This window comes from Colias eurytheme, chromosome 31, assembly GCF_061535395.1.
Source record: "Colias eurytheme isolate Ceu_HAF_F1 chromosome 31, ilColEury1 Martin Lab GWU primary, whole genome shotgun sequence".
NCBI classification, from domain to species: Eukaryota; Metazoa; Arthropoda; class Insecta; order Lepidoptera; family Pieridae; genus Colias; species Colias eurytheme.
Window position 1 is genome coordinate 3,050,778 of NC_143010.1, and position 26,167 is coordinate 3,076,944.

Sequence of the window (26,167 nt, forward strand, 5' to 3'; positions counted from 1 at the left end):
ATACATTCTACCCGGCCAATAAATAATAAATAAAAATGACAATTCATGTCGGTGCGCGCGCGATTGCTATTATAAATTAACAGGCGTAGACAGTGACATTGCACTAAAATAGTAGTTACGATTCGTATACGATATAGGTATTTATTCTTGATATTTTCGATTAATATTTATTTCTTTTTCTTCTTTTTGTTTTAATCTAAGGTAAATACAGATATTTTGATAGATAATATAACTTTTCATAGATAAAACAATTTAACATTAAAAATGCTTATATGTTATTAGCATTGCCTAGGTACATCAAAATGTGCATGTTTCATGTAGGTATGTTATGTAATAAGCATGTGTATGTAGTGTGTGTGTGTGTGTGTGTTTGTTAGTACTAACGGCCGCGGCGCGGCGACAACTCTTGATTCGTAGCAAGTCGTATAATATTCATAGAATTATTACAATATAATATTATTATATCGATACTAATGCGATTAAAATTTAACAAAAGAGCTTGCGTTGCAACATACCACACAGAGACTTCTAAAAAAGTGCAGTTCAACTGTAAATTATTTACAATACAATTTTTCTTAAACAAGAAACGAAGAGAATAGCGAAGAGAGACGTGTTCAAGATGTCCGCATCTGAAATAAACAAAAACAATTTTCAACCGATTTCGAAAAAATGAAGAGGTTCTCTTTTCAGCTGTATTTTTTGTTTATCACCTCATAACTTTCGACTATGGGTACCGATTTTGATAATTCTTTTTTATTTGCTAGGTACATACTTGGTGTCTCCCATCTAATCCCATTGAAAGGTCTAGTTTTGAGAATTTGAAGGTGCCAGGCTGTTTACATTTTGTTAAAGTTTATTATAGAAGTAATATAAATAAGTTAAAACATAATATGTATTGCATCGGGGGAAGTGCGAATGTGGGGTAATTTCAGAAAATTGTGAAGCATTCATATTTTGAATCCATCACCTACATATTAACTTCATAATATTAGATTAACTGCGTCATTTCGAATAACCCCGATGCGCTACTTAAAACATAATATCATTCATATAAAAAGGGTTATCTCTCCTCTTTCATAACCACTTAGTTCTTACCATTGCAAGTATGTTCTTTCTCCTTATATCCATTTTCAGTATCACACAGGCAGATTTTGTCCTGCGGCATGAACACGCGCATGTGTGCCGGAGCAGCTCCCGTGATGTTAGGCGATAGGCATATGAGACCGTCGTTGCATTCGTCGCTGTTCGCGCAGACGTGGTAGAGCGCTGAAAATTATCAAAAAATAAAAATAGTTTATTTCATTTCTAAGTTTTACACAATACGAAGTAGTAGAGTAAGTTTAAGAGAAAGCCTGTGTCAGGAGGACCCGCTCTTCCTTAACTTAAAATAAGGTTATCTACATGAAAAAATAGACTGTTTATAAATAAATATTAATAGTTAAGTGTGGAGTGTAAAATTATAATTTACGCCCGCGGCTTCGCCCGCGTTTTCAAAGAAAATACCGCATAGTTCCCGTTCCCTATCCTATGTGTTAATCCAAGTTACCCTCTATACCTATGTGTGCTAAATTTCATTGCAATCGGTTCAGTAGTATTTGCGTGAAAGAGCAACAACCACACACATACACATCCTCACAAACTTTCGCATTTATAATATTAGTAGGAAGTAGGATAAAATAAAACACGATTTAATGAGATAATCTCTAATTTAAATTGGAAAGACGAGCTTTAATAAGATGAAAAACGAAACGAAAACGCCCCTGTTTCATGATGCAGCAAAGCAGTATTATTTCCAGTGTACAACGTACAACATATTACAACGCTCTACTTATAAGTCATCAAGCGCTATAATTCCAATAAACCAATAGGCACTATGAATGCAAATATGTGAAACTATCACGTATAAATGACAGTTACATAGTTACCATGACATTTTAAATGATAAAAATAGGCAAATTTTTCAAGGAATCAATTCGTTTTGAAATGACTTTTGAAACATTTTTTCATCATATTGAGATTGTATACATAATATTATAGTTGTAATTAAGCCGGTTACTCACATACTTGCAGCAGGGGCAATATTGGAATTGGCTACTTAATTGTGATGTGTATAGGCAAGCAGGGGCACCTAAGAGAACAGCTGAAATTGCTCCGACCGCCGTGCAACCGAAATTGTTCCAATATTGCCCCTGCTGCAGGTACGTGAATAGCCAGCTTAATTTACAAAATGTTTTAATCAACGAATTAGTTATCCATTAAAATAAAATTTAATAATGACGATGATTAATCTATAAGTAGGTACCATACTAATATTGTAAAGCTGAAGAGTTTGTTTCTTTGAACGCGCTAATCTCAAGAACTAGGTACTGGTCCGATTTGCAAAATTCTTTCTGTGTTAGATAGCCCATTTATCGAGGAAGGCTATAGGCTATATAGTATATATCATTACGCTAAGCCCAAAAGGAGCAGAGCCATGTGGGTGAAAACGCGAGGCACAGCTAGTATTTAAATAAATTAAAACATTGAAACGTTTAGAAACCAAACAAACTTCCAACAAATGTAAAAAACAATTCCCTTTGTTATTCTTGACCTTGGCAAAATAAATTAATTGCGATTTACATGAAAAGCTCACAATTACCACGATTATAATATCGTGATTAAATATAATAAGGCGTTGTGACATTGGCCATTGTTAAGTTCGTGCTTACCTTAACTTAAGATCAAAGATTAACTAAGTAAAAGTATTTAACGTAACTAAGTAAAAGAGCCTGTTTCATTAAGGTTATCATTTCGCTAATTAACGTTTTTATTTTTCATTAACGAATGGTTCACGAACGCGGTTTTACCCGCATTGCTCCGCTCCTATTGGTAGTAGCGTGATGATATATAGCCTATAGCCTTCCTCGATAAATGGGCAATCTAACACCGAAAGAAAATTTCAAATCGGACCAGTAGCTCCTGGGATTAGCCCGCCACGCGGGTGAAACCGCGAAGCGCAGCAAGTAAATAATAGTAGTAGGTATACCTAAATTGTAATGCATTTTACCACCAGGAAAAGCTGCAAACCGCTCTAATTCGGAAACAACTGTGTTAATATAAAAATCCTTGACCCCTAACATGACCTTATTTTTACTGAATAAGTAATATTACAATTTCAGGGTTGTAAGGGAATCGAGGAACAATAGCTTTAACCAACTTCAGGAAATGAGGTAATTCTGTAGTCTGGACGTGTAGGTGAAAACTTAAATGGTTAATATTGCATTTTATTTTTATGAATATTCGTATCGATTTATTTCAAATAGGTACATAAATGTATGTGTTAATTTTAATTTAGAATTATTTTTAACTTTTAAGTAAGAAGTTAACTTATAAAGATATTTCCTGAATAAAATAATAATATTTATTTTTTGTTCTGTTAAAAAGATCGTGTGTGCCGAGCACACGTGTGAGAAGTGAAACTTCTTTGGCAAGATTCAAAGATACCAAAATTGTCGCTTTACTCCATGACGTGACAGTCATGGCTATACGCGACCTTGAACTTTTACTCTCTACGTGCCTAAAGAAGACACTTAAAAAATGCCTACCTATATTGGCCGTCGAGTACGTGCCAAGTCGGCTATTATCTACCTACCTAAAAAAAATTCAAATTGAAAATCAGTGCTGAGGTATTATGCCTCAGGTATGCTGAGTGGCTTCCTTTTTTAGCGCACGCAACTGCACATAAATTTATGTTTTCTATTACCTATTATTTATAAATAGCTGCTCCGCGCGGTTTCACCCCCGTGGCTGTGATGATATATAGCCTATAGCCTTCCTCGATAAATGAGCTATCTAACACCGAAAGAATTTTTCGAATCGGACCAGTAGTCTCCGAGATTAGCGCGTTCAAACAAACAAACAAACTCTTCAGCTTTATAATATGTATTAGTATCACTACATAGTATAAAACAAAGTCGCTTTCCCTGTCCCTATGTCCCTATGTCCCTATGTCCCTATGTCCCTATGTCCCTATGTCCCTATGTCCCTATGTCCCTTTGTACGCTTAAATCTTTGAAACTACGCAACGGATTTTGATGCGGTTTTTTTTAATAGATAGAGTGATTCAAGAGGAAGGTTTATATGTATAATAACATCCATTAAATAGTGGAGAAGTACTGTTATTTTTGAGGTTTCTAATGTGATGTCGTAAATAATTACATTTTTTCCGCTTACATTGCAAACGCAGGCTGAACCCTACGATTTTTATCAAAATAATGTACTAAGTATTGTATACATTGAAAAGGTCTACAGAAAAGTCCGCGATGGTATATGTCTATCTCTTATGGATAACCCACAATAACTTTTTTTTGTTATTTACTTTTTACGACAAATAATGGTTAATTTTCGAAGCGATTTTAACCAATACAGCATTAATCCTTAACGAATTAAATACCTTGAATATATTGTTCATTTAATATAGATCTATATGGCCCTTTACACCGTATGATTTAAGTGAATATTTTCGAAGATATTACAGATTTAAAAATTGCGGGACGTAGCGTTTGCGGCGGTACCGGCCGGCCGCCGTGCGAAGCCGGGGCGGGTCGCTAGTAGATTTATAATGCTAATATTATATTATAATCTAGCCTATAACATCTATGACCTAAAAGAATTATTACCATCGGCTTGCATGACATTTGAAATCATAATTTATTCGCAAAACTATTAATATTACCGTATTCTACAACGAAAATTGGACAGAAACGTAATTTCCTGCCGAAATAAGTGACGAAATATTTAGTGAAAAGAAATTATATAGCTGTAGGCAGTTTTTCATACTTATAGTAAAAATCCTACTAATATTATAAATGCGGAAGTTTGTGAGGATGTGTGTGTGTATGTTTGTTTCTCTTCCACGCAAATTCTACTTAACCGATTACAATTAAATTTAGCACATATATAGAGGGTAACTTGGATTAACACATAGGTCATAGGATAGTTTTTATCCCGGAAATCCCACGGGAACGGGAACTATGCGGGTTTTCCTTTGAAAACGCGGGCGTAGCCGCGGGCGGAAATCTAGTAGGTATATCATAGATTTACCTAGTAAAAATAAAGAGAATATTTTTTTGTTTGTGTGTACGAAATATATTTAGAAACTAATTAACTGATTGAAAATTCCACCTCATGAAAGTACTAGTTAGGTAGGTATATTATACGCAATGATAACACGAAACTGACTTTTCTTCGTAATTACCATGTTGACATGTAAAAGCATAATCTTTTACAAAAGGAAAAAATAATACTTTACTCTTCTCAGGAAAACTTACCACCGACCTTATGAAAGCACTATCTTTTACGAAAGATAACTTGAATCTAACATTTTGATGGCAACGTCCATGTTATATCTATATTATGTAGGCTCTATCTATATCTCTTTAAAAAAAATATCGCCAAATGTGTTGCTCAGCGTAAAACTAAATGATCAGCTCAACCAATTCGCAAAATAAAAAAGGAAATTTTTTGACGTTTTTGTTAAGACACTAGGAAGGTTCTTGTGGAGAGCAAACTCGAAAAAGGGGCTAGGGCAGAACAACATCTGTTGGGGCAGCTAGTTTTAGGTATATAAAACGAATCTCACTTTTCGTCGTCTTCTCATCCTTCCAACAAGACCTTCTTTACTGAGACCTTTCAAAAAACCCTATGTTATACAAAACATAAAACGTTACTTACTCTTCGTCTGTGCCTCACACTGCCCATTCACAGGGGGCAGATTGTCCCCACACAGGCATCGAGTGACTGGGTCATAGTGCGTCCTCACGCATGACGAGCTGGTGATTCCCGCGCATTCTGCTTGCCGGGAACACGCGCGTGCTGAAAGAGAGTAAGTATACGTGGTAAATTATTATACAAGGTAAACTCATACTCAAACTCAAACATTTATTTATTCAATTAGACTTCTTCGAGAAGCACTTTTGAATCGTCATAACATTTTTTAACATTTACCAGCCGTATCTGGAGAAGAACCGGCAAGAAACTCCTTAGTTGCTCTTTTAAAATCATGTCAATATTACAATTTAATTTTACATTATAATAAGTAACTACATAATATATGCCAAAGAACTGTCCTGTGATTCTTATTCTATCTTATGCGACAACCCTTCGTGGATCTATATAATCTTCTTATATATAAAATTCTCGTGTCACAATGTTAGTCTGCATACTCCTCCGAAACGGGTGGACCGATTCTCATGAAATTTTCTGTGCATATCGGGTAAGTCTGAGAATCGGCCAACATCTATTTTTCATATGTACCACGGGCGAAGCCGGGGCGGACCGCTAGTCTTATATATAAAATTCTCGTGTCACAGTGTTAGTCTGCATACTCCTCCGAAACGGGTGGACCGATTCTCATGAAATTTTCTGTGCATATCGGGTAAGTCTGAGAATCGGCCAACATCTATTTTTTATATGTACCACGGGCGAAGCCGCGGCGGACCGCTAGTATTCTATACATGTAAAATAGGTTGTACCTACAGGTCAAACAAGATATTGTGTTTTACATACTATACCTATGTACAATGGGTTATTAAATTTGTACGGGCTATACAAGTCATAATTAATGATATACAACTTATACAAGCTGTACATGTAGTGTAAGTTATACATTTCATGCACATTGGACATGTAATTTTATTTTATTTAATATATTTGAAAAATTAGATAGAGCGAACACGTGTACTACAGATTAGCGATTCAGAATTCAGATTGTATTTTTAAGCTATTGCATAGCTTCTATCGCGGGCCTTGAGCGCGGGGACCGAATCCAGAAATTCCGTAACGAAAAAAACCTCACGCTCCCCACTCCGACGGACACGGAGGTGTGGCTTGAAGGCATGCTATGCAATAGCTTTACCGCGGCAGTCCCCGAGTGCTACACGTCTTTTTTTTGTCAGTTTGATTGGTTTTCTTGTTACTGCACTACTGCACAAAAGGTATACGGATAACATCCGGTGAACAGAGGAAATAACCAGATCATTTGGAAGGCTTACGTTTCGGCATTAATTCAACAGAAGTATGATAGATGGGGGAATAAATAAAAAGAGCGTATGTGCTGAGCACACGTGTCAGAAGTGAAACTTCTTTGGCAATATTGGAAGATACCAAAATCGTCGTATTACCATGGACCAATAATATTCGTCCATGCTATTACTCCTTGACAGTACAACTAACTATTTACCCTTTCCAAAACCAATTAAAAACGACAACCAACCGTTGCATAGGTCAAGCCGATTTACCTCATTACGTAGTCTATAGATATCTACAGTGGCCTCTAACTTGACGTGCGGAAGTTGCCGACCAAAACAAGCTGACCCCTCGCGTTATCTGACCTATAAAGCGTTTTATACGCAAAATAAAACGCTCTTAGCTTTTTGCTTTACTACGATTCTGCTCTGATATACGAATAATACATACTTTATTCATGTTTTGTGGTCATACTACATTAAAAAATTATTAGCGAAACTGTTCTAAAATTTTGATTGAAAAAAACATAGAACGTAGAGATTTCTAGTAGGTACGAGTTACTACTTAAAATAAGAAGTTCGATTATTAATTTTGGTTTCAAAGAATCCAATAGAAACAAACACCCTTTTTATTAATCAATCTATAGAGGTACATTTTACAGTCCTACTACTTACATAAAAAGTACAAAAATTAACATTGCCAAGTGTAAATCCGATATTAATGGACCCATTTTGTGACCAGTATAAAAAATGCGATAACCATCAACTACTACTAAACGGAAGTTACGAAATGTGGCTGTTAGTGTTGCCATTATACATATTTACACTCGCAACATTGAGTTAAATGTCAAATTACTAAAATAGAATATCGCCTTCGTGATTGTTACTTTTTAAACGCTTTTATTGGCCAATGATATTCCGGTTGTCTAGAAAAGATCATAGCTAAGTGATAAGGCCGCCTAATAAACTGTAGGTACATAATGTGTTTTTGTGTAAAATTGTAACAAAATTTCCCGTATGTATAAGAGTTAAATAAATAAATAAAATAAATAAATATTTCAGGACTATTTTCACACACGGCACAATCTGATCCCATACTAAGCTTTCGCTTGTGTTATGGAAACATACATATATAGTTAATTTTTAAATAAATACTTATACAGATAATAATTAACACCCAGACACAGAGCAAACATCTATGTTCATCACACAAATATTTGCCCCGGGTGGGAATCGAGCCCACGACCTCTGGCTTGGAAGGCAGGGCCACTACCAACCAAGCCATCCGGTCAGTCACAAATAAGATATTATTAAGTTAAAAGGCGTAGATAGGTCACCAACATAACATTATAACATGTCCGTGTTTAAGTTAAGTTTAAGTGTGAATTTCTATGTGTGTGTCTTTATTAAAACTTATTCCTAGAAACAAAACAAAAATAGCAAAGCTCTAGTCAGTAGTTATATTCGTTTGATAAGATCTTTACCAAAATACAACATTGAGTATTATATTCGTAGAATCGAAAGTAACTGTTGTAAAATTATAGCCGGTACGAGAGGGTACGGGTATAAAATGATAATTTAGAAGCAATAACGTTTGAATAATTCCTTGCGAATATATCCATACTAATATTATAAATGCGAAAGTAACTCTGTCCGTCTGTCTGTTACTCAATCACGCCTTAACTACTGAACCAATTTGCATGAAATTTGGTATAGAGATATTTTGATGCCCGAGAAAGGACATAGGATAGGTTTTATCCCGGAAATCCTACGGGAACGGGTTTTTCTTTGAAAACGCGGGCGAAGCCGCGGGCGGAAAGCTAGTATTATATATTACATGTATTGTATTAAGTCTGTGATTTTCATGGACAAAGTTATCGGTTGATAAGCTCTCTTTTTACTATGCTAAAAGGTTAACATAGTGAATGGTTATTTTCAAATTATTATGTTATTATAATGTAAAAATTATTATTAATTAAATTATTATTATGTTCATACTTTTAGATCATAGAGTGTATTTCAATTGCAATGACTAATATTATACTTAGTGACTAACATATAAGACTGATGAAACTACTAACTTTCCGCCCACGGTTTCGCTCGCGTTTTCAAAGAAAAACCTATAGTTCCCGTTCCCGTGGGATTTCCGGGATAAAACCTATCCTATGTGTTAATCCAAGTTACCCTCTATATGTGTGCTAAATTTCATTGTAATCGGTTTAGTAGTATTTGCGTGAAAAAGTAACAAACATACATACATCCATACATCCTTACAAACTTTCGCCTTTATAATATACTAGCGACCCGCCCCGGCTTCGCACGGGTGCAATGCTGATACTAAATACACTACAGAAAAATTGTGAACGTTGTATAGGTATAATAATAATAGTTAAAAAAAACTAAAAAACACGCTTTTTATAGAAAACCGAACTAAAAAATAGAAAATTTTATCAAATTAGTGTATTGTCATCGGTCCTCAATAAATCTACAAAGTTTGAACGAAATCTGGCCGTTTAAAGTGGGTCAAAATCGCGCCCAAAGAAGTCGGTTACAAACATACAAACATACAGGTGAAGCTAATATAAAGCGTGTAAAAATATAGCGGCCCGCTCCGGCATCGCACGGGTATAAAATACATAGCCGGGCGGCCGCAAACGCTACGTCCCGCAATTTTTAAATCTGTAATATCTTCGAAAATATTCACTTAAATCATACGGTGTAAAGGGCCATATAGATCTATATTAAATGAACAATGTATCCATGGTATTTAATCGGTTAAGGATTAATGCTGTATTGGTTAAAATCGCTTCGAAAATTAGCCATTATTTGTCGTAAAAAGTAAATGACAAAAAAAAGTTATTGTGGGTTATCCATAAGAGATAGACATATACCATCGCGGACTTTTCTGTAGACCTTTTCAATGTGTATAATACTTAGTACATTATTTTGATAAAACTCGTAGGGTTCAGCCTGCGTTTGCAATGTAAGCGGAATAAATGTAATTTTTTACGACATCACATTAGAAACCTCAAAAATAACAGTACTTCTCCACTACTTAATGGATGTTATTATACATATAAACCTTCCTCTTGAATCACTCTATCTATTAAAAAAAACCGCATCAAAATCCGTTGCGTAGTTTCAAAGATTTAAGCGTACAAAGGGACATAGGGACATAGGGACATAGGGACAGGGAAAGCGACTTTGTTTTATACTATGTAGTGATGATATTAGAATATTAGATTAGATATTAGATATTAGATATAGGAAGTAGGATAAAACTCATCATCACATATACCTAAACTTCAATTCGGAAAGTAGGTACCAAGACATTTCAATTCACCTAGGTATGAAGATAGAACAAGTTCCAGAATATTTTATTAGTCTGTTATTTATAACCCTTTAACTTTCTATATTTAGGCTTTTTAATATTCTATTTTATTGTTCTACTAGCTTTCCGCCCCCGGCTTCGCCCGCTTTGTCTAAAACATAATAAATTATATACTAAAACCTTCCTCTTGAATCACTCTATCTATTAAAAAAAGCGCATCAAAATCCGTTGCGTAGTTTTAAAGATTTAAGCATACTTATGGACATAGGGACATAGAGACAGAGAAAGCGACTTTGTTTTATACTATGTAGTGATTAGTATTTTTATTATTCTACTAGCTTTCCGCCCGCGGCTTCGCCCGCTTTGTCTAAAACATAATAAATTATGTACCTTGAATCACTCTATCTATTAAAAACTAGCTTTCCGCCTGCGGCTTCGCCCGCGTTTTCAAAGAAAAACCCGCATAGTTCCCGTTCCCGTGGGATTTCCGGGATAAAACCTAGCCTATGTTACTCGTGGTTAATGTAGCTTTCGAATGGTGAAAGAATTTTTAAAATCGGTCCAGTAGTTTATGAGCCTATTCATTACAATCAAACAAACAAACAAAGTTTTCCTCTTTATAATATTAGTGTAGATGTAGATTAGTAACATTATAATGTAAAAATAGCTAAGTACATATTACTTATTCTGTGAAAGCTACGAATTAAGAACTGCGTCGTTTTTGGTAACACTTGTTTTACATATGAATAGCATTGCGTAGTTTTGCGTGTAACAATAATACAATCAATACTGCCTACGTAATTTATAGCATTTGGTTGAAGGTAAGTTAAATGTCTTTTACTTTAAATGTAGATAATAAAATACATTCGCAGGCAAATTGTATAATTTCGCCGTTTACAAATGCTCGTCATTTTGTAATATGCTGAGGATTTACTTTTTCCCAACGTCCACAAAGAGATTCGTATGATACCAACGTTGACAAGAGAGCATTTTAGTATAGTTGGTTCTTTGATATACTGTTTCTCTTGCTATTTCGGTTAGAGTCCGGGCTGTCTGGCTGGTCGCAGTGGTTGCGTTTATTAGTGCGCATCTTATCTGCACAGGAAAATATCCTTAATTTAAAGTCATTTTTTAACGCGTAATTTTTAATCTTTTGCCTTTAGATAGATCCATGAGACATATTTTTTTTATTGCAAGACGTTTTTTTCGTTGTTAAATAAGTGCCAGACGCAATTTTTTATTTCAAAATCATTAAAATGTCATCGAAATAAGTGAATTTCCATCAACATGAGTCCTCGTGAAGGATATACTATGTATAATATTCATTTTACTATTTACAATTTTTTAGCAACAATCTACCATGGTGCCTCCTTTTCCCAACGAATCTCAAATAGGACGTTAATGTAAACTTGATAAAAACCAAATACATATCATCAAATTCATAATATTAATACCCAAAAGTGTAATAAATATGAAACCATCTATTAAAAATATTAGTTTACTAATTATTCAATATAAGTATTAAAAAAGGATAATATAATATAAGTAATAAAGTTATTACTTACCTTTTAAGCGGATTCATGTTGATGTAATTTCACTTATTTCGATGACATTTTAATGATTTCGAAATAAAAAATTGCGTATGGCACCTATTTAACAACGAAAAAAACGTCTTGCAATAACAAATTTATGTCTGATGGATCTATCTAAAGGCAAAAGATTAAAAATTACGCGTTAATAAATGACTTTAAATTACGGATATTTTCCTGTGCGCACTAATAAACGCAACCACTACCACCAGCCAGACAGCGCGGACTCTAACCGAAATAGCAAGAGAAACAGTATATCATAAACCCAACTATACTAAAATGACTTTTTTTAAAACGTTAATAGCACCCGTACCAGATGGTTGGATGGTGGTTCCCATTGGATTACCGGGATAAACATATCCTTTGTCCTTTCTCAGGTCTCAAGCTATCGCTGTACCAATTTTGAAGTAAATCCATGCAGTACTTTATGGGATTAGCCCGGACATACATACAGACAAGCAGACATACAAACGAACAGACAAAAATTCTCAAAAATGTATTTTTAGCGCTGGTATCTATTGTAGATCGATTTTATTATGTGTATAGATATGACATAGACCACGCGGGCGGAAAGCTAGTATAGGTATACCTACTATAAATGAATTATAACAGCCAAAGTCTTACACCATACTATATTTAATTCAAAAATTGCCTTGCAAGCCACGATATACAATAATAGCCTTTCATCAATCACTTGTCATATAAAATTGATGACGTATTAAAAATAGCGGGCACGCAATTCGTGACCTTTTATGAAATAGATTAGACTATAGGTATTAAATGTGCGATTTTATTTATGGTAGGGATTGTGGTATATATCTGAGAGATTTATGTATCTAATTTTGTATCAGAGCATTCTATTTAGCATTCTTTGATACACATTGTAGCACTAGCATAAAAGGTTGTATGGATTTTGCTTCAAGCGTGTGAAATTATTAAATTACTGAAAGTTTAATTTCGATCCAACAGTTTTTCTTCCAAAACAAATACATGTTGGATTTTAAAAATACTCACATGTTATATCATTCTTTAAACCCTACGCCCAAAATAGAGTTGCCGGTTTAAAGGGTTTAAAATCTTCGTAGTTTTGAAAGGCGAATTTTTCCGTTCCATTTTTTTTAATTCGATTTTCATCATTCATCTATAGTCTATACTCTATACCTAACCTACTCTGCATTTTACCTAATGATATATTAGCTTGGCTTGGCTTAGCTTATTGACCGGAATTCGGAAATCTCTTCTTCTTTTTGTCTATGGCCTTACCGATTTCCATAAGAGCGTTTTCACATTATCCGATCCGATATCGGATATCGCAAGCCGATAGCCGATATCCGATATCGGAGGGAAGTAAAATGTATGAAATATGTACCTGTCTTTCACATTGTCCGATCCGATATCGGATATCGGAGCCGACACCGATATACCCGTGAGCTATCGGACGATAATGTTCAGTGTTGCCAACACAATTTTCGAAAAGGCAGTATACCAACAGCAAAAAAGCACTAGTTTGTGTATTTTCAGTCTTATAGGGCGCTAAATCTTTAAAAAAATTCTTTGCTTTAACCTAAAATCCTTTCTATTAAAAGAAACCTTTTTTTATTAAGAAAACACACATTTAAGTATTTATAGGCATTAAAAATACGATTTATACGGCAGCTAATTTAATTGCCATATTAAAATATACGGCAATTGGCTGAACTGAACTGAACTGAAGTAAACAAAATTAATATATTGCGTTCTTAAATTCAAATATCTATCTTCGAAAATATTAGTGTCTATCATCTTTATTTTAACTCATTCTGCCTCGCTCCTCCTCCTACTCGGATGTTGGTTGTGCTCTGTGGTTGTGCTGTTTATTGTATTGTTGTCATTGAGTGCTTTGTTTTTAAACTGACTTCAAAAAAAGGAGGAGATTTCACACCGATTTTATTTTTATTTTGAATTAACAACAAATAATATTTGAAAACTCCTAATTCTAAAATAATTGCTTGTGACAATAAAATAATTTATGTATCTTTACTTACAGGAAATGACAACAATCATATTATAAAATATATATTTGAACGGGTGACAATATTATTTGCAGTGTAATAAGAAAAATAATAGAAAATGTGAACAAAGATTGTATCACTTAATAGATTTATCATAGGTACTACATGAACTTTTATAAATGTATATAGTGAAAAAATGACTAAATGACTAGTTAGGTACGTCTTGTTAAAAATACATTTCATAGATTTTGAAAGGTATTTACTGATACATAATATTATGTATTACTAAAATTATTAACTAATACTAGGTTGTAGTAGGTATTGATATAAATTTATTTAATTTATAATGTGTTAACATACCTATACTATACAAATGACCGATATCAAAACTATTTAGTAAATAGCACATCTACATAATATGCAGTAATTAATGATATCAAATCTTTTTACATTTTACTTTTCTTTTTTTAAAGTTGTTTTTTTTTTTACGTAGTTATTTTTAATGTATGTACAACTATGATCTATCATTTGATTTTTTTTTAATTATACCTTTATTATCAACTGGCAATTTAGTTTAGTTTTCTCTAAAAATTTCTGGCAACACTCATGATGATATCGGAAGGATTTTATCGGACAATGTGAAAGGGAAAATTTTATCCGATATCGGATATCGGCTATCGGTGTCCGATATCCGATATCGGATCGGATAATGTGAAAACGCTCTAAGGGCGAACTATGCCATGAATCTCTATAATCTATTCTATACTCTACACTTTTTTATCTGTGACATGAATCTAATGACAAGCAAAACTTACCTGGTGGCGGTGTCGGCGCAACATCCTTAGGCGCTTGCGTATTACTCTTCCCGAACGTCGTGAGAGCCTCAGAGGATTCCCCAGTAAGCCAACCAACGAGTAACAGCGGCAATATAGCCGCCGCAGCCTGTCTCCTGCACCACATCTTGACCACCAAAAATATATGCATTGTGAACGCGCCTTAACGCTTCGTTGCTATGGCAACACTGTCACTGTCACTGTCACTCTGTGACGTTTGTGCTATAATGGGGGGTTATGTCAGTGTGTGGAAGCGTGTGTCGGTAGCGACGGCGTTCGTTTAGACTAGAGGCAGGCAAAGAATACATTTTTGAAATGGTAGTTTAATACGTTATTCGACGAATAAGAATTAACCAACGATTGAAAAATCAGCTCTTAGTCTAACGGCCAGTTTCACAGTTTCTGTACATAGGTTCTTTTAAGCCTAGGCATATGTCGAAATTTACCTGAGAATATACAGGGTGTAATCGTTAAGTGTGCGCAGGCGATTATTCCGTAACTATTACAGATATCAAAAAACTTTAAACTGATATTGTAAGTACTATGGGAGTGTTTAATGTAAATTTTTTGGATATTTCTCATTTTACTTCCAAAAAGTTATTATTGTCATTTTACTCATTAGGTGTAGGTACTTTCAATATCAGTTTAAATTTATTTGATATCTGCAACAGTTACGGAATAATCGCCTGTGCACACTTAACGATACACCCTGTATACATAGAAAAGTATCACATAGGCTTTCAGGGGAGTTGCCATGATGTCTTATAGCAGTATTTTTTCCAGTGTGACAAAGTGATGGCGCTACACGACTTATAATATAGTGCTATCAGTTTTCCACTATAATACTGCTTTAAGACATAATAAGTGGGCAGGGACATTATCAGCAAATTGAAAAGCCAGCCCAAAAACTAGAAGCTAACTATATATTTACAAGAATATTTGTATACCTAAATGTAAATTTCGAACGGAATTTGTATTAACAAGAATTAATTCACTGTGATACAGTTATGTAAAATTTTATAACACGTAAAAGCCGTCGCTATCGATTATAAACAGAAAAGAGTGTTTCATGTTATTTTTATCTGTAGCAAAGCATTATTACTTTGTGACAATCTGTGTATGAAATTTTCATTTATTTGGGTGCATTGACGTACTTTATACAACTTGACTTACAAACGCCTTTTTTAAAAGTTCTACAAAAAAGCCCAAGTCACTTTGTTTATAATATCCATTGAAATTAAAACTTTATTTCATAGCAGTTATGTTCAAAATCTATTGTATCGCTCATTAGAAAACTCGGCAGAGTTTTGCTTCAGACAATTTTGCGCGTGATCGTGTGTCTAGTTGTTTGTTGTAAGTCAATGTGTGGGTGCAAAATAGAGATAATTTTAATATTATAAATGCGAAAGTATGTATGTTTGTTACTCTATCACGCCAGAATGTAATAAAACGCTGAAAGGATCAAGACAAAATGCTCTGTACAGGGTGTCCCACTATTGGTATACTAAGCGCTATACGCGCGTTATAGTTTTGCATACTCAGCGTATGCAAAACTATAACCTCCTTTGAGCTTAGTATACCAACAGTGGGACACCCTGTATAGAGAGATTATAGTCTAAAATACCTCATAAGGTTCGTACGATTTTGCGATCGAATTTGGCTTAAATTACTGATGTCTATACTAATATTATAAAGAGGAAAGGTTTGTAATTATGTATGTATGTATTTATGTATGGTTTTCACGCATAAACTACTGGACCGATTTCAAAAATTCTTTCACCATTAGAAAGCTGCATCTTCACTGAGCAACATAGGATAGGTTTTATCCCGGAAATCCCACGGGAACGGGAACTATGCGGGTTTTTCTTTGAAAACGCGGGCGAGGCCGCAGGCGGAAAGCTAGTATGTATATATTTATTATATATATATATTTTTTTAAATAGTAATTCTTGTTGTAACATCATTCGAATTTAGTTTCAGATTTTCTTCTACCCGTTTTGAACAATATCATAATATAGGTATCGTATATTCCATGTATATTCATAAAAATACATAATTTTAAACGATAATATCATAAAACCTTGAGTATTTACAATTAATTTCTTCTTTTAAGATAGGTAATTAAAAGGCAGATAGCGAGCGAGCGAAGCGAAAACGAATCTGTAATCGTATAATAATTTTTAGAAATACTTAATAAGATAAGTATTTATTTGAAATATGGCTTTGAGTATAAACAATCACTATACGCTGACTCTGGGAAACTTTTTATCTTGTCTATTCTCTTATATATTTTTGAAGTGAAACTTCTTTATCGGGGTTGGAAAAAAATTTAGTGTAACATTTTTTCGTTACGCGTGACATTTTTCCGTTACGCGCCATCTTTTTCTTATCCCTACCACGCGTGATTCGACGTATTTCTGTAAAGTTGCATATAGTAAATTATTTTTTTTTGAAAAATAAGGTCATAAAGAAGTTTCACTTCTTACGTGTGTACACTAGTACACGCACACATTTTTTTTATTTAATTTGAACTGCAAATTACTATGCTTGAGTTATAATAGATTTTTTTATAAATCAGCAGGAAAGCACTCGACGATGATCTCGATAAGCCAAGATGTGACTTAAGGTAAAGTGGACTCATTTTAGTTTCAATTTAGTAATCCTGCTTGTTTTTATTGGTATCCTACAACGCAATAAAAATTCTATAAAAGTGCATGTTGGACATAATATGTCCCCATGTAAGCCTTCCAAAATACCGGGTTCTTCTTCCTTTCATGAGATCATTATTAACACAGCTTCAGTTTATAAGCAAAGATTTGTAAATTCTTATACGATGACTAGCTTACCGCCCGCAGCTTCGCCCGCTTTGTCTAAAACCTAATAAATTATATACCTTCCTTATACCTTCCTCTTGAATCACTCTATCTATTAAAAAAACCGCATCAAAATCCGTTGCGTAGTTTTAAAGATTTAAGCGTACAAAGGGACATAGGGACAGAGAAACCGACTTTGTTTTATACTATGTAGTGATATTGAATAGGTTAATTAGGTACATCTTTATTCCTGCATATTTAAACGAGAATGCATGTGAGATGGTTGTTACATAGGCTATATTTTACCCGGGAAGCACAGGAGAGAAACCTCGAGTGTAAATCCAGTTTCCAGTTGTCACGACACGTTTTGCTAGAGTTAAGTTGTAAGCCGTGCGGCGTGCGCGTGGTTCTCTGTCTGTCTCTCTCTAACTTAACACTTCGTTCTATCCGGATGTCCCTTGACATCGTTCAAGTTTTTTGTGGAATACATAATTCTCTAAACCTTTGTTAAAAAAAAAACATTTATACGGTGAACCGTTTTCGGGATAGAGGCGTAAATTAAGCTTAAATGACTGGGCTATAGATCAACAATAACTTCTTACTTGGCTTTTTAAAAATAATATTGGATACTTCCCGTTTTATTTTTAAAAAGTTATTATTGTCATTTTACTCATTAGGTAAAGGGCTTTCGATATCAGTTTAAAGTTTTTTGATATCTGCAATAGTTACGGAATAATCGCCTGTGCACACTTAACGATTACACCCTGTATAGCACCAAATGTAGCTCCTTAGTCAGTGAATTCGATTTAGGTACATAATACAACGGTAATTTTAACGTTAATTATCTCTTTGATTAGGTAGGTACTTCAAAATTCCGAAAATATAATTTTATTTTGAGTGAATCCGTCCTAAAATTATGATAAAAGTTTGTATGTATGTTACTCTTTCAAAGCTAAATCACTGCACCGATTTGAATGAAATTTGATATAAAAACAATAGAAGATCCAGGGTCAATCATTCTACTAGGAATTATCCACAGCTGTTGATTCTGCCTCCTGTGCCAACAACAATCATTTTACTAAGTAACCATTATTTGTGAAAGCAGTTAAAAGATGTATTCTTTTGATATATTTCTTAATATCCCTAAAATCATATAGACGAAGCTTTTATATTACATATTTTTAATTTTATAGTCTTTATAAATTTTAATTTTATAGTCTTTATAAAAAAAAATATAGTCACTTCTTATATCAATTACTTACTTTTTAATTATTCTTAACATGGCAACATATTTTAATAATGATTTTTTAATCCAATTAGTTACAAGAAATACACTACTCTAAAAAGCATACAATATTTTTTTCAAAACCTTTGCTTCTACGAAAAAAAAGAGTTTCACTATTATTATTTTTTTTTCAAAAATGACATTTAAAACATGGCAACATTAAAATTCTTACCCGGTGCTTGTGTTGTGGACGTAGATTTCGGCGGTTCTGTGTACGCTCTTCCAAACGAAGATATTCCGAACGAGTGTGTTGTTCTTATGAATAGACACACGGTTATAGTTATAAGGATTGATTTTGTATACATTTTGCACTGGAGGCTGTAGAACGTGGTTTGGTTAGAATTGTTTCGTGTGTGTTTTGTTTATTAAGTTTTGAAGTAATAATTTATCCTAGATAGTTGATGGGGAATCGTCAATATTGTATTAAGTACCGATCTATAGGTTCAGTAATTAGCTACAACACAAAGTTATTTTTAATTTCTAACGATTTTTCTAGTTTACGGATAGTTGAATTTTAAATAACTCTTTTGAGTTACATCAAAATTCAATAATCCATAAATAAAAGGATTAATTAATGTAAAAGTACTATTTTTAGGTTCATTTTTGATAAAGCTAAAATCGTACAAATGTTGCCAATCAAATAATTGTTTTTCAATTTCGATTTCTGTAGGTAATATCAATGAAAGGACATAGCTTTTCAATCACGCAATTGTAGAATAGCATTGAATAAATTGATTTCATTTCAATTCTTTTGATTTCAATTCTTTTGATTTCTTTTGTCATCATTCATCAGATAGTTGTGTGCGTGACAGTTGGCGGTCAAAGCGCCATTTCATGATTTATGACATTGACATTTCTTTGACAGTTATGTTTTTTTTTCTTTTGTGTTCGATGACAATTTTGTGTGATGGCAATGAGTATTTGTTTTGAGAATTGAGGATATGATTCGTTTTTTTATTAATGTTTGTGCAAAAGCGTTCTGTCACGGTTTTTATACGTTTGTTTGACCGTTTGAAGCATTTAGTTTTAGTGTATTGATATTTGATATAGTCAGCATATTATGTACCTATTAAAAAAATATTTTGTATATTTGCCTTGATTACGCATATGAATCAAGCTAGGCTTTAGCTTGCAAATTAAAATAATGATGAGTAAATTGTATAAAATATTAACGTACACTCAATGTAGGTGTTTATTGAAACAACAATAGCTTATGTACGAAAGCTTGGTTTTTATAATATTACATATTTATATCGTTAATAAGTTTCCTTGTTGTTTATGTCATATATTATGTAGTTGAATAAATTGAGTAAATAAGAATATTATACCATACTCATTACTATGGTATAATATTCTTGTTGTAGTGTATGTAATTATTTCAGTATTTTTCGAAATGAGATTCCGTTTGAATTTGATATTTTTTGTTTAATGGCATTCAAATGCTTTATACATATAAATTTATAAAGAATAGAAAAAATTCTATCACGAGGCGGGACTCGAACCCGCATCCTGTCGCGCCAAGCCGGGGCGGAGAGAACGCCAGAGATTCCGTTTATTAATTATTTTAATTTACAATACCCCATTGCGTGATTACTATGTTTCGATTTAATTATTAAAATCCATTATTCGTTTATACAACAATATAAACAAGCAATCAATCAATCAAATAATTTATTATTCCTTAAAGTAAGTAACCCACGTAAAGTCTTAAATATTCAATGGTTCACATTTGTTTTATACTTCTTGAGAATATAATTTTATAACGTTATTCAATAAATAATTACCGAATCTTATGTAGGTAAAATGCGATCCAACTAAGAATATGAACTTCAACCTTTATTTGTCATTTTATTTTATTTTGGCTCAAAGAAATCCATTCATTAGAGGACATTGGAAAAACTGGGCAACGCAGGACTGCCTTATATTAAAATATTGAATAAAAATTACTTTGGCTCAATCTCACATCAATTTTAAACGTTGTTGATTAACTTAAATTATTAATTCGTTTGTTTAGTAATTTCTTATTAATTTACATAGCTATGACGTCACAGTATGGCGCTGAGGTTTATCTAATTCTTAGTTGTATCACATAGTATCTACATAAAGGCCTATTTAAACCAGAGCGGTATCCGCTACCGCCGTGGGTATGAGTATACCGATCGGTACGCGATTAGAGTCTATAACATACTCCGTAGGAGATTTAATCGCGTGCCATCGGGATACCGCTACCCACGGCGGTAGCGGATACCGCTCTGGTTTGAATGGGCCTTAAGTTTCATATTTATAAACATTGCAACCCCTTTCAATAAAAAGTCGTAATATTTTTTCGAAATTCAGATTAAGGGACGAGGCAATAGATGTATAAGTATGTGTTTTGTTTAAATAAAACATATAACGAGATATTTTATCCGCATTGATTACCATATTATTTTTAATTAAATTAAAATATCTATTGAAATAAGACAAACGAGGAAAAAGAAAGAGTATCTATAACGCAAATCATTCTTCAATTTTGATACAGGATACAGGCTTTAAAATAAATTTTGTATTAAAACATAAAGTTAAATAGTAAACCAATTAGATTAAATACTTACTTTTATCCAAACTACCCAAAACTACATACTTTACAACATCAACCAATCTACATAATTCAAATTCCATCTACTTTTTTCTTTATTGGCAACTCAAATCTAAAAGCTGTCTAATTTTGACACATGACATTTACGAAATACAGATAAAAAATTCCACAGATTAAAATTACCAGGTGCCTGCGTTGTCGTAGGTCGCATTAACGGTGGTCGCGTATTCGACACCCCGAAAGTGCTTAGCGCAGAGAGACCGCATAGAAACAATAGTATGAGGAGCACGTTGTATTGAAGCCACATTTTTTCTTTTTTTTAGCCTTCGGTTGCCAGTACTAAAAATAATTTTAAAAAGGTTTTATATTTGTGAACTCTACGTGGATTTTGGCTAAATTTTGTTATCTATTTACATATTTACATGGATATTGTATCTATATAATACAGTTAACAAATCTACTTATGTTTTTATACTATTAATTAATATGTACATAGGTCTAAATTAAATCGCGTTGTCTACATAATATTCATAAACTACATAATTTCATCCTACATAACATTTAACATCTACGTAAGTACTACATTGTGTTAATACGACTAAAAATTATTGTTTTACAAAATTATAGTGCCTAAGTGAAAGAAAAGGTACCTACGCCTTAGAAAGGTGTTCATTATCTATCTATTTATTTATGATATAAAATTTAAATGTCTCTTCTAAATGCCAATATCTACACGGTACACCATAAAAGCCTGTTACAACTAATTAAATTTGTGTGTTTGTTTGTTTCAGGTATTTGCAGAAAGAGTGGACCGAATTTGATTGCTCTTGTATGCAGAGCTGAAGTTTTGACTAACAAAGGCTATTTTAATTAATAAATGGTTAATGCTTAAATGTTTTTTATTCAACAAAGCCTACGTTAAAATATATTATTTTTGCGCTTCGAGTTTTCAATTAATATAGCATAAAAATCATACTAAAAACACGCTCCGTTGTCTATGAATAAAGACAATAAGTCTAAAATTAAAACTAATCATAAAATTTATTAAAAAAATTCCTTCGATTACAAAATGTTAATCTTTACAAGTAGGTAACAACATATATTTTAAAATAAACTTAATAAAAATATTCCATAGTAAATTATTAAAAATGGGTCAGGGCCGGAATTAATCATAAGGCCCTGAGGCAATAAACGTCAGGGGCGCCTTGTGGAGAGTTTAAAATCCCTAACCCCTAGTATAGGAAAGATGTACCTACATATATTTTTACGGACAAGTCCGTAAAATGAAATAGAATGGAAGAAGATATCAAACTTCAATTAAGTCCAAATCACATCAGGTATAATATAAGTGTTCATAATATTATGACGATTGAAACAGTCTGACAAATAAACGAAATCAAATAAATTAAAAAACATTGCAAAATAATTTTTATTTTAATAACGCTCTATGGAAAGCTATAAGCTTTCCGTCCTTGCTTCGCTCGCAAACTGCACAATTATTTCACCACTTTCAAGTTTAGTTTTGAGATAAATTTTCTATTTCCTTCACTAGGATACGAGCTATATGTATCTACATCTTCAATTCATCTAAATCCCTTCAGCGGTTCTGGCGTAAAATCGCAACATCAGAGTGATTTTCGCATTTATAACATTATAATGTCTTATACAAAACCCTATTTTTCTACAATTAGTGTTAAATCTAATCTCTCTTCAAAATTTCATTGAAATCGTGTCAGCAGTTACTACGTAAAAAGGACCTAAGTTTTTAGTATCATCACTTAGCTACCAAACGATAACTTGGAATTAAGTTGGCTTAATAACTGATAAGCAGTAACATACCAACACGCAAACATCTCTCCATGTTAATTATGTGAATTTATGACTCGCTTATCTTTTAGATCAGCAAGTAGCAGGTCATGTATAAAATAATATGTTATTTTGTTTCAGTGTTAGTCATTAAGACGTTATTTTTAGTGTAAAATTACTTAAAAAATGAAAGAATTGTTACATAGAGTTGAGTATAAAAATCCTAAAAATAAATGTGAAAGAAACTAGCTAATTTAAGATTTTAATAATACTAGCTTTCCGCCTGCGGCTTCGCCCGCGTTTTCAAAAAAAAACCCGCATAGTTCCCGTTCCCGTGGGATTTCCGGGATAAAACCTAGCCTATGTCACTCAGAAATGATGTAGCTTTCCAACAGTGAAAGAATTTTTCAAATCTGCCAAGTAGTTTCGGAGCCTATTCAATTCATACAAACAAACAAACAAACAAAAAATCAAACCTTTCCTCTTTATAATATTTGTATGGACTAATGTATCGTATGAAATATCTTAATATTTGTACCAATTTTATGAAGGAATCAACTTTTTGATTACGTCATAAACAATGGTAATTTAAAAAGAATAATTCTTTTGAATTAAAAAAAAAAGTATTGCGTATCTGTAGCGTCCTTTATTTGGCGGGAAATGCCATTATGAAAAAAAAAATTAAGAAAAATATGATCCCACAGCTTACTGTAACTTATTACCTACTTAGAAAATGTTGTGTAAAGAAAAAAGAGTTAATTAAATACGTTGTAATAATTATTACTGTTTATTTTGTAATAAACACACTCAGTGAACTATTTCTATGTATATATTGTCTATGATTGTGAAAAAGCGTATTATGATACTGTGAAAAGCTGCGCTGTGCAAAAATATTACGCAAAACGTTTAAAATAAATTTAATTAATTTTCTGTTTGTAGAATACCATAATCTATTTTGAATTAAATAATTAATCTTTATAAAAATAAGTGTTTAAAATTTAAGATTAATTCCTTGCAAAAATAAGTTTTTATAAAAATAATTTGTCTGTCTTATACCTACTTGAAAAATCTTAATATAGAAGAATTTTACAATTTTTTTGCATTACATTTTTTATACAATAATGAATTTAAAACAAAATATGCATTAACTATGGTAATTTTACAAACAGATTAAAAAAAATGCGTGCAAAAAGCGCGTGCATTAGATTCGATTTAAAATTGCGTTTAGAACACACGAAGGAGGTTTTATTGTTATTATTTCTTTTTTAAGTTTTATTTTTAATTTTATTCACTGTGGTATTATATTTTAGTTACAGTTTTGGAGTTTTCTTTCTTCGTTCGTTGGCGGCGGTAGTTGACGCGGGACTAAGTTAAGCCGCACACGAAGGTTCTTTTCTTGGTATACAGGATGCTTAGAAATGGTGTTTCTTTTATTTTTATTTTTGTGTGTTTTCAGGTGGTGTGTAAGCTTACACATAATTATAAGTTTTCATAATATCATGTAAACGAATATGAATAATAAAGTCATTGAATTATCCATGGAGTTTTATTTCTTTAATCACTACATAGTAATAAAACAAAGTCGCTTTCTCTGTCCCTATGTCCCTTTGTATGCTTAAGTCTTTAAAACTACGAAACGGATTTTGATGCGGTTTTTTTTAATAGCTAGAGTGATTCAAGAGGAAGGTTTTAGTATATAATTTATTATGGTTTAGACAAAGCGGGCGAAGCCGCGGGCGGTAAGCTAGTTATTTATAAGTAAGTTTATAAGTATACTAGCTGCTCCGTGCGGTTTCATCCCCGTGGCTCCGCTCCTGTTGGTCGTAGCGTGATGATATACCTATATAGCCTTCTTCGATAAATGAGCTATCTAACACCGAAATAATTTTTCAAATCGGACCAGTAGTCCCCGAGATTAGCGCGTTCAAACAAACAAACAAACACTTTAACTTTATAATATTAGTATAGATTAAATTTACGTCGTTGCAGTATATTTTATGATCAAATTTTTAAACCAAAATTGAGTGATGTATTTGTTTTACTTTACATAGCTTTTCTGTAGAATTTTTCACCGAAGAAATCACTTTTTCATTCACTTTTATTTCTTGTAGTATCCGAACACTGAACAAAAAAAAAATTGCAAGATTTTACAGTAGTGAATATGGTACTTTAAATATATAAACAATCCCGTTTTTCCTGTTCACAACACATACATACATAAGTGAAGTCCCGTGTCCCCGTAGTGGGGTAAGGGGCAGTTATTCATACATCTGTTTCACTGATCGATTTTCTTTAGGGACAAGTAGGTGATCAGCCTTATGTGTCCTGCCAGACCAAGACATTTTTTTTTTCTTCGTCTCCACCGGGAATCGAACCCAGGACCCCTCGGTTCTACGCTCAAGCGCCAACCACTGTACCAAGGAGGCGGTCACACATACATACGCTACCATAAATAAGTAATTAAAAAACACCAGCACCCTGTATAGCGATAAAATTAACCGCCCCACAGTAGTATAATGTACGACCAACATAAAGTGACCTCTCTCGCAACATGCAAGGGTGCTAGGCGGAATTTCTATGTAGGCTTCGCTGGTTATTATTCTAACTATTCGAATTTACCTTGCTGTTAATGTTTTGCTGCAGATATAAAATGGAATTAAGTGTTTTTAATATCTGTATAATATCGATTATACAGTTAAGCATTCGCCTGTATTGGCTAAAACCATATTTTTAATACAATATTGTTAAGACTTAACAATACTTTAAATTTCAAGAAAATCGGTTCTGCAGTTTTTCGTAAATAGTAACAAACATACAAACTTGTGCATTTATAATATAAGTAGTAACACTTTCCGCATGCGGATTCGCCCGTTTTGTAAATTATATACTAAAACTTCCCTCTTCAATTAATCTATCTATTAAAAACACCATGAAAAT

At 33.1% G+C, this 26,167-nt stretch overlaps 1 protein-coding gene across 4 annotated transcripts; it reads right to left on the bottom strand.

Annotated features, from left to right (window-relative positions):
* Positions 1-185: 185 nt before the first annotated feature.
* sosie (oogenesis-related protein sosie) lies at positions 186-24,587 on the bottom strand. 4 transcript variants are annotated; one of them, XM_090119076.1, is made up of 5 exons: positions 24,545-24,587; positions 14,731-14,970; positions 5,713-5,853; positions 1,096-1,266; positions 186-629 (listed from the first exon to the last, which is right to left on the bottom strand). In XM_090119076.1, the coding sequence occupies exons 2-5, from the start codon at positions 14,897-14,899 to the stop codon at positions 559-561; spliced, it is 552 nt and encodes a 183-aa protein (XP_089975202.1). In that variant the 5' UTR covers positions 14,900-14,970; positions 24,545-24,587; the 3' UTR covers positions 186-558. The 4 variants fall into 4 exon arrangements, with proteins under 4 accessions (XP_089975202.1, XP_089975205.1, XP_089975203.1 ...); XM_090119079.1 differs by lacking the exon at positions 14,731-14,970 and adding an exon at positions 21,608-21,763; XM_090119077.1 differs by having other exon boundaries at positions 14,731-14,875; positions 24,545-24,581.
* Positions 24,588-26,167: the final 1,580 nt, after the last annotated feature.